Raw genomic sequence first — 9,212 nt, 5'->3', positions numbered from 1 at the left:
GCTATTTAGCATGCTTTCTTTTTGTAAGAACATATTGTGTGACTGGTTTTTAATCAAACTTCATCAAACCGTATTTTGATCCTGGAATTGTGGAGGTTTGTTGCATATAAAATCCCTTTTCATGTACCAAACTGATAATTCTTCACGTGTTGTACATGCCATTCAAGTCCTTACAAATCTTTTCTCTGCATTACATTTCCCCCCTCCCGGAATTCATGTACACAAAAACCTCATGTCATAAACATTTTTCTTTTGAAAAGGTTCTGAAAATAATTTCACTCAGCTTTTGAGAGGGTAAAACATATTTTGGACCTCGACATCACTAATTGTGACCCCAAAGGATCACCTTGCCAACATGTTAACTATACCAAGGAATAACTCATCCTCTAAAGTATCACAACTTGCAACCAAATGCTGCCCAAGAGCAATATCACTTATACAGATAATGATTTACATTTGACTACAAATACCTTTATAGGATAAACATAAAGTGTATTTTATGGTTGCGTTTGAACCGCTCAGAAACCTTTGAATAAGGCTGGGGCCATCGTGCCTTCGCCCGCGCGGAGGCTGAAAGTGACCCACATGAAGCGGGTGCTTCCCCTGGCCATGGTGGACGGGCCTTGGGGGGCGTGCCTAGGGGCGTCACAGAGCTGGTTTGCCCTCATTGGGCGAACCGCTCACGTGGCCGGCCAGTCGCGCCAAGAAATCAGTTTCAACTGATTTCTTTCGCAACGCGCGCTCCCTCGCTTCCGCGTGCACGCCGCATGGGCGCGATCAGTGCCTTAAGGCCGAGTTCAGGGTGGATTCTCCGGCCGCGAAAGTCCGTGCGCGCCTCTGCCGCGTGCTCCTGCAGCTCAGCGATCTGTACCTTGGCTGCAGTTGGGTCGCGGCGTTTGGGGGCGTGGCGAACGTGTCACGGAGCTGGTTCGCTGAACCAGCTCACGTAACGCGACTATAGCCCGAAATATCATTTTGGGTTGTAGCAGCAAAAAGTAGCAGCGTCAGCGCTGTACCGAACCCGAAATTGTGAGGGACGTGCGCGCGCGCTAGTGTACCATCCACCTTGAACTCGGCCTTAGGCAGTCTGATCGCTCATCCACACGGTCTGCAGCACCATGGCCCTAGCCAAGTCACAGGAGGTGTGGATACCATTATGAATGAGTTTGTGCAGTGTTATTGGTAGCAGAGGTTTGGGATCTAACGCCTTGTTCCACAAAATCATGGAAGGCTGTGATCTGCCTCAATGATTTGAGGGGTTACATGTGTTCACGGGGCCTTGAATCACCTCCCCACCTTGAGCTCCTCTCCCCACTTGCCCCCATTGAACACATACACACAGGGAGCTCAAGTCGCCCCTAGCAACAACAACGTGTATGTGCTTCCCTCCCGCTCCAATCAGGACCTGGAGACTGCGGGGAACGTCACTTCCGGCGGCGGTAGGGCTAGGCTGTGAGGATCCGTCCGGAGGAAGCGGGGTGGCCATCTTGGATCGTGTAGGAGCGGGCACTGTGTGGGGGGGGCAACAATACCTCAACACCGATGTCCAACCGAGTCCCGCGAGCTCGCCGGGCACGAGGTATTGCGGTATCAGCGGATCCCGGGAGTCCCGCCGCGGTCCCGTGCCGCGAAGCATTTTGTGCGTGAGCCCCGCCCCGGTGACATTTCCTCTCGGGGCCTGTGTGACCGGCTGCTCGGTTACCGGGGTGGGGGGTGGGAGGGTTGTGGTCTTCCCCCGGTGTGGAGGCGGTCACTGCAGTGCTCCGGGCTCCACCCTGATCCTTTCGGTTACATGTTGGCACGTTACCTGTATATAGCTGATGGAAACCGTTATTTAAACTCCATTGCGGGAGCTCCCGAGGAGGAACCGCAAGCTCTCCGTGTATAATGAACACGGGGGACTCTGAAACACGCGTGTGTCTGCCGCGGTGAATGACTGGAACACATCGTGTACATAGAAAACACGTTCATCTGACTTTCTAACCACTAGAAACGTCCACGTACAACCCCCTCTTCCTACCTGTATAAAGGGTGCTCACTGGTGAATACAATGTCCACTCGGACCCCACTTCCCACGGTGAATGAACGGGACACAGAAAACGTGAGTTGTCCGAACACATTCCGTTAAAGCCATTTATCGTTGATGCATGTTAATGGTCTTGGAACTAAACAAAAAGATCCCAACCTTCATGTGAGCCCTGTTTTTTTTTTTTTTCTAAGTTTGAAGAACTGTAAATTAATAAGACACCATGCTGCGTGGGCCACAATGTGTTATATTCTCTGCAGTGCTTTACAGTATACACAGGGGGGTATTTAAAATCTAAATTGGTAAGTGCAAGGCTGAGACGCAGAAGCTGCTGAGGGGTTGGCACTACCTACAAGGTGATTACACTTTTGTTTCTAATCTTGTAAATACAATATAATGTAGGATTTTGTAAGGGAACCTGCACAATTTCTGCATTTTGGAATGCCTCCTGCATGCAACAATGTTTCTGCGATGAAGGAACATGAATGTAATGCAGACCCCTTGTTATGTGCAGCCCTTCAAGACTGGACTAGTGCCTGGGCAAAGCTGTGATGGTTTTCTGATCTAATAGTGTGGCTGCCTTTTTATTTACAGTTCTACATTAAAGGTCTTTGCATGTTTGAGCGCATTGAAAACAGATGGAACACTTTAGTCTCTTCACCCCCCCCCCTCTCTCTAAGTGGTGTCAAGTCTTGGTGCATGGACCAGCACAGGTCCCCAGATATTACTGCACTGCAGGACCATTAGTACATCTGCAATGGTGTACTGACATATCATGGGATTTCATTGACTTTACTTTGGTATTTTGATGGATATTGTCAAATATGTTGGGGAGGAGTTGTGTGCACAGAAGTTGTCTAATTGGCCAGAGTCCTGTATTTGGTCTATATGGCCCTTGATATGTGGATTATGGTTTACTGGTCCCTGTAAATGCAACAAAAAATATGAACCATTGGGCTAGGACAATTTAATCCAATAATTAAAATGGTGCTGGATCTATTTATCGGTTTTAGAGCTCCTGCCGGGCTATAAACCCTCACACACAAGTATTAATTATCCAGTTAAATGTACACAGGAGGTCATATTTCTTCCCTATTAATGGAAGTATCTATCTTTAAAGATGTTTCACTGGGCACATCTTTGCCTTCCCCCCCCCCCCCTTGACTTCTAATTGGTGATAGAATGGACTGGGTATGCATAAACCTGATGACATTATCATTGGGTTGAGGCAAACATTTGGGATCTCCCCACTCCAATTCAGTTACGAACCTTAAAAAAACCTGTTTACAATACTTGCTAAATTATTCAAGATCTCCAATCTCTGCTTTTTGTTTTTAATATTTGAGATGTCTTTGTTTCAATTCAAGCATTGTTAATTGGATTTGTAATGCTAAGTAATATGTAGTCCAATATTTTTAAGACGGTATGATTTATTGTCTTATTTAGTCTTGGTGTTGAGTCTGAAATGTGGGCCAACAAATGTATATAATGTAGACTAAAAACAGTGTAAAGGCACAGTTAAAGGATAAGTTAATGTTATAAGTTAGTGTGACCTTTAGTGTGTGTGTGTGTATTTATCTTCTATTGGTTGAGGCCGTTTGATTTTTACCATTGATTTTACCATTAAGTAATCCATTTGAAATATATTCCTGTAGCAAAACCAAAAAGATCCTCTGGACTAAAGTGATCCGAATACCTGGGTCTGCATTATGCATTTAGGATTGTAGAGGTCTCTGGTTACAAATAGCCTGTCTTTTGAGAGAGCTGTCAGGAAATGCGTCAGTGCTTTGTGGGGAGAGCTTTGCAGATGACTATGTCCGTTATGCATCCCACAGACTGAAGTAGGCAATGCTTTGATAAAACGCCCCCTGCTTTGTCTCTAAACCATATACTTCAGACTAATGCACTAGTTGTAAAACTATTGGCAGTAGTGGTTCTGTAGTTAAAGCTCAGTACTATGGTACTTGAGATGTAAGATGAAGAGCATCTCTTTGTGACCTTGGATAGATCACTTATCTCCTTGTTGGTCAGGTACCAAATTAGATGGTACAACCTTTTGAGACTGCTGTATTCTGATTTATGAAGCAAAAAAACGGCAGTGATATGAGGAAAATATTAGTTTGGTGAAATCGTTAAATTTCTTTAATGACGTGTATGGACTAGTGTTTTTTTAACTCACTCTTGGCAATTGTATAATGCTGAGTGAACAAGTTTAACTTGATCATTATAAGATGGTGTTAAAGAGGTTGCCAGCCTTTTAAATAATGGGTGAAACCTGTGCCGTTGTGGTTTCAGGATTAAGGCATTAATCCTATTACATAGTAGTGTGTCATTCTTTCCAGAGTTTCTGTCAGAACCCTAAGGATGGATCGTATTTTCAATGCTGTAGACAAGGAGTGTTGAACTCCAGTCTTTAAGATTCCCCCAACCCCCCCCCCCCCCCAGTTTCAGCACAGATGGCTCAATCAGATGCGGGTTTTCAACTGAGCCACCTGTGCCAAAGCTGGGAAAACCTGAAAATCTGACTGGGGGGGGGAGGGGGGGCGCGCGGCGCGCGCTTCTTGAGAACTGGAGTTGGTATTGTTATAAAATTTTCATTTTCCGTCTATTTAAAAAAAAAAAAAAAAGTACTCCGCACAATCTTAATGTCACTGGGAATATACATTCTCTTACTCACTCTTTGATTGTAGACTGATGGTTTTTGTGGTACAATTGAATGTTTCTGGACACTACGTAACTCAATGACTTCTAGATTCCCAACAGGTAATTGTTTAATTTACAATGGTCCCTGAAGTATGACACCACTACAGAACTGGTGTAAATAGTCATAATGAGACAAATCTAAACCATACGTAGATCTTAGAAACAAAATGTGTTTAGGTTATGCATGTTGAATAAGTGCACATTATAGCACTGCTAGTTGTTTGCTCCTCCACATAGCTGTTCAAATGCAATTCTGTGCTTTGCTAGAATTAGATGAAACTTGTCCCGTTCTTTCCAAGTGCTACGTTTCAAATGTTTTCTTTGTGTCCTAGCATACTTCTCATGTAGAAGGTCGGCAAGATGTTCCGGCCAGGTCTGGGCGCTCCGGAACGCGGTGCAGGAATTCTATAGCCTCTTGCGCTGATGAGCAACCACATATTGGAAACTACAGACTTCTTAAAACAATAGGCAAAGGAAACTTTGCTAAAGTAAAGCTGGCCCGGCACATCCTCACAGGCAGAGAGGTAAAGTACCAAAGTTACAAACTATTCCATTCACGACATTCTATTTTATTTTTTAACCTAAAGGGGCAGAAATTGAGATGCGTTTTATTTTTTAATGATAGTTTCCATTGGAAATTCTGAATGCTATATAAGGCATCTTTATGTATTGGGGACTTCATTGAGTATTTGCTACAGCACTGTATTTTACATCCCTGTGTTATGTCTGGAGTCATGTTTCCTTCAATATTCAATGAACTATTTAGACACGTTAAGAGCTGAACCTTTACAGCACTGGAGGAGACTTCCTGCAGTAACAGTTTAGCAAGTCTATGTAAACGATATTTACTTTGTAAGGAAACGCTTCATGTATTTTAATATCATGTGATAGTACTTCATTTGCGTAATGTTTACCACCAAATTCTAGTGCATTGCTTCCTTTATACTACTTTGGGGGATATTATTGCTTATTTTGATATTGGGGACTACTTTAAATGACAAAATTTAAGAAGGTAGCGGGTGCCTGCCCTCAATTTGTGGCCCCACAAAAATACACAAGATGCAAAGTAGGAGGCAGCATTCAATCCATAAGACCCGTTGTTTTAGGATATATTCTGGCAAGGAAAAAGCTTGGCAAACTGAGGTGTTCACATTTTTTTCCATATTTTACTCTTCAAAAAAAGCATGTGAATGATCCGTTTCTGGCCGCTGCGTCGGATAAGTCACTTAGCTGATGAAGAGCCCACGTGGCCAGAAACGTATCGCCTGCATGCTTATTATTTATTTTTTTAAGATTACAATGCTGAACGTTTTTTGAACGCTTTCAGTTTGCTGGGCTCTATTCCTTGCCTTGATAAAGTGCTCTGTGTAGCACGAAACATGTTGGTAGGGTAATGCCTTGCCATTTTTCCCTCCATGACCATTAAACTTTTTATGGATAATGCACTTTCCTTTTAAATTCTCTCTTTTGGATGTTTCCGGTTGTGCTCTGCCATTCCTCTCTTCTATTTGGGCTTTATTCCTTGACTGGATATATCCAAAAACAGCTAGTTTTCTGGTTTGAGTGCTACTCCTTCTTTTCATCTTGTCATTCTGTAGCCCCAGTTTATATATTTTCTTGTAATTGGCTTTGTGGCATTGATTTAACGGCGGTTCTAGTTTTATAGTAAAAAAAAAGAAAAATAGCATTAACTATTGCTTTTAATATTATGCCCCTACATTTATCTATTTCCTGACTGCAGATGGATTAATATATATTTACTTTTAACCAGAATGTATATACCATATTTTGGTATTTGCCTGTCAGACTAGCAATGTTACATGTTTATTTAAAAAATATATATATACATATACAGCTCAACCCCGTTATAACGCGATCCGTTACAACGCGAATCCGCTTATAACGCGATGCAGGCGGGGCTCCCAATTTTTTTATTTATGAATACTTTACAACACAATTATTGGTGTCTTAAATACTTAATGTACAATTGTATGCATTGTACAATAATTTCTAACGCGATCCGCTTATAGCGCGATGTGATTCTTTGGCCCCAAAGCACAGCATTATAAGGGGGTTGAGCTGTATATATATTTTTCATCACTTTTCTGATGTACAGTAGCAGTGACAGTGATTTTACTGTTACATAACTGGGAGCGATTAGTGGATCTCTCCCTCGCCTTCCTCAGTGTTTGAGCCACCTCTGCTGAAGCGATGTATCGAATGTAGCACTATTTAGTAGTCCTGTTTGGAGTCGGACTCTTAAGCGCTTGTCTTTTCTTTGCAAAAAGATTGCTAAAGCTTTTACGCCATGCTTGTAGCAGACAAGATTACATTTCGGGGACGCAGCCCCTTCCTCAGATGATTGACACAGGTGGCAAATATCTGAGGAAGGGGCTGCGTCCTCAAAATGTAATCTTGTTTGCTACAAGCATGGCGTAAAAGCTTTAGCAATCTTTTTGCAATCTAAACAGCGTGCCTCCATCTTTTGTGTGTTAAACTATGTCTATGCCCTCAGTTGGAACATTGGGGCTTTGATGGGTTGCCCTGCACCCGGACATAAACTCGGATCATTTTTTTTTTTTTTTTTGTTTAGCAATTGGTGTGCCTCTGTCTACCTGTATATTATCTTTTCTTTGTAACATATGGTGCTGCAATGACGCAGGGCAGTTGGGAGAAGCACATGTGAGGCCCCCAGGCTTGCATGCCTAAATTAATGTATTAAATAAGTTATGGTGGGGTTAAAGTGACAAGCCTCCAGTGTACAGCAAATATACATGTGAATGTGCTCACAAGTGATCAGACAGGTCTGCAGCCCTGCCTTTTCCCATTATCTCTTAGCATACAGTGCTTCCACTGCAGTCAGGCATTCTGGGTAATGATATGCAAATAAATACAGTGTCACCTTTTTGCTTCTAATCTATTTTTTAACATATAGCCCTATAACTGTTTGCCTGCTGCATTTCACAGCTTTTCAGCACAGCCTGGGTTAAAGAATGGTATCGCCAATAAACCTGCACAGACAACCGTTTCAACCTTTTGTGTGAGAATGTAATGTAAAAAGATTGTAAAGAGATCGTTATATAAATTCTGCATATAAGTAATGATATCATTTCAAGCTTGAACTTTAATGCTTCATAGATCACGAAGCACATTTTCTTAATCTCATTTCTTTGCTTTCGATTTAGTTTGGATCTAATTTGAGAAACGGAAAAATCCGTAATTAAATCAAATCAATGCATTTAAAGTATTCTGGGAAGTTGCATTGTGTGTTTACACTACTTATTATTTTGATGTCCTATTGCATTCCCAGGAAGCTAGCAATAGTTTTACAGCAGACCTCTTGTTCATAGCATCCTATACAATGATGTTTCTGTTTGTATCTTTTCATTCATTTGTTCACAAAAGTGTGTTGATATGCTGTACTTGTGTTTTTTTTCCCCATTAGGTGGCAATAAAAATAATTGACAAAACACAATTAAACCCAACTAGTCTACAAAAGGTAAGAAATAAGATGTAATTTTTTTGTATATTCTGTGTTTACATTGTGGCCGATAGTTTGGGGAGTTCAGCCATGTGGTGGTTTGTTTGTATCTGATACATATTGAAATACGTACCAGTATGCACAATGACTTTTGTGAATTAATAAGGCATTATGTGAAGTAAATCTACCTCTGTCAGGTATTGCTTGCAGGCAGAGGGATTTGTTGGCTTCGGAATGAACCATATTGGTGGCGGTTGTGCTTGCAGCTTGTTGTAAAGCAATGTATTATTGCAGGCTACTCGGGGATGTAACCGCTGGTGAAATGTAACACATTTGGAGCCGCACATAAAAATACCACTTGTGCACATATCTGACAGGTCTGCATCCCTGCCATTTCCCATTATCTCTTCGCATCCAATGCGTTCACTGCAGCCAGGGATTCTGGGTAATGACCTGCAAATGAGCACTCACATTTGGAACACAAATACCTCCTGTTCTTCAATAAAAAGGTTATTCACTGATTCTATCCTATCTGAGATCTAATGGTACTAACATTATCTATTCTTAGTTGAACAATTATTGTTGTCCTGCAAAGTAGAAACCTTTACCACCTCATAATCTTCGTCACTGTAGGGATTATGGGGTGGGGGGGTTGGCAGCGGCTTGGAAAGTACTATTTCAATTCCCTCACTGATAAGATGTGCAGTGTATTGCAAATCACATTTGAACGCTAAGGGGTCACACAAAATGTCTGTGCAAACCCGCTGTGCTTCGGCCTCTCTAAATACGTTGAAGGAAGGTAGGAAGGACTGTTCCCACAAGCAAACGTTTCTGGCTTCTTCCTATTCTGCTGCAGTCACATCACTGACAGTTTGCTATTAAAGCCACAAAGAATCTACAAGAATGAAGGGGGGGGGGGGGGAGGAGAGGAATGCTGCGTCCAGACAAAAGTTCCTACTGTTCAAGACATGGGACTTCCAATCCAGGAATATCATTCTAGGA

General features: G+C 42.3%; 1 protein-coding gene across 11 annotated transcripts in view; it reads left to right on the top strand.

Moving 5' to 3' along the window:
* Positions 1 to 1,443: 1,443 nt before the first annotated feature.
* The window catches only part of MARK3 (microtubule affinity regulating kinase 3), a 49,973-nt gene continuing 42,204 nt past the window's right edge, over positions 1,444 to 9,212 (top strand). For 6 of the 11 annotated variants that reach the window (XR_012803938.1, XR_012803937.1, XM_075614997.1 and 3 more), the window contains exons 1-3: positions 1,444 to 2,101; positions 5,062 to 5,253; positions 8,175 to 8,228. Coding sequence is in view for 9 of the 11 variants with exons in the window: in XM_075614997.1 (XP_075471112.1) it covers positions 2,051 to 2,101; positions 5,062 to 5,253; positions 8,175 to 8,228 (297 nt within the window). In the remaining 2 variants the exon portion in view is untranslated. The remainder of the gene's footprint in view (positions 2,102 to 5,061; positions 5,254 to 8,174; positions 8,229 to 9,212) is intronic. The other 5 variants (XM_075615002.1, XM_075615001.1, XM_075614999.1 and 2 more) reach the window with 1 other exon arrangement.

Source organism: Ascaphus truei, chromosome 9, assembly GCF_040206685.1.
Source record: "Ascaphus truei isolate aAscTru1 chromosome 9, aAscTru1.hap1, whole genome shotgun sequence".
In the NCBI taxonomy this organism is placed as follows: domain Eukaryota; kingdom Metazoa; phylum Chordata; class Amphibia; order Anura; family Ascaphidae; genus Ascaphus; species Ascaphus truei.
The sequence above is the reverse complement of the archived record's forward strand: the minus strand, read 5'-3'. Positions and strand labels throughout refer to the sequence as shown.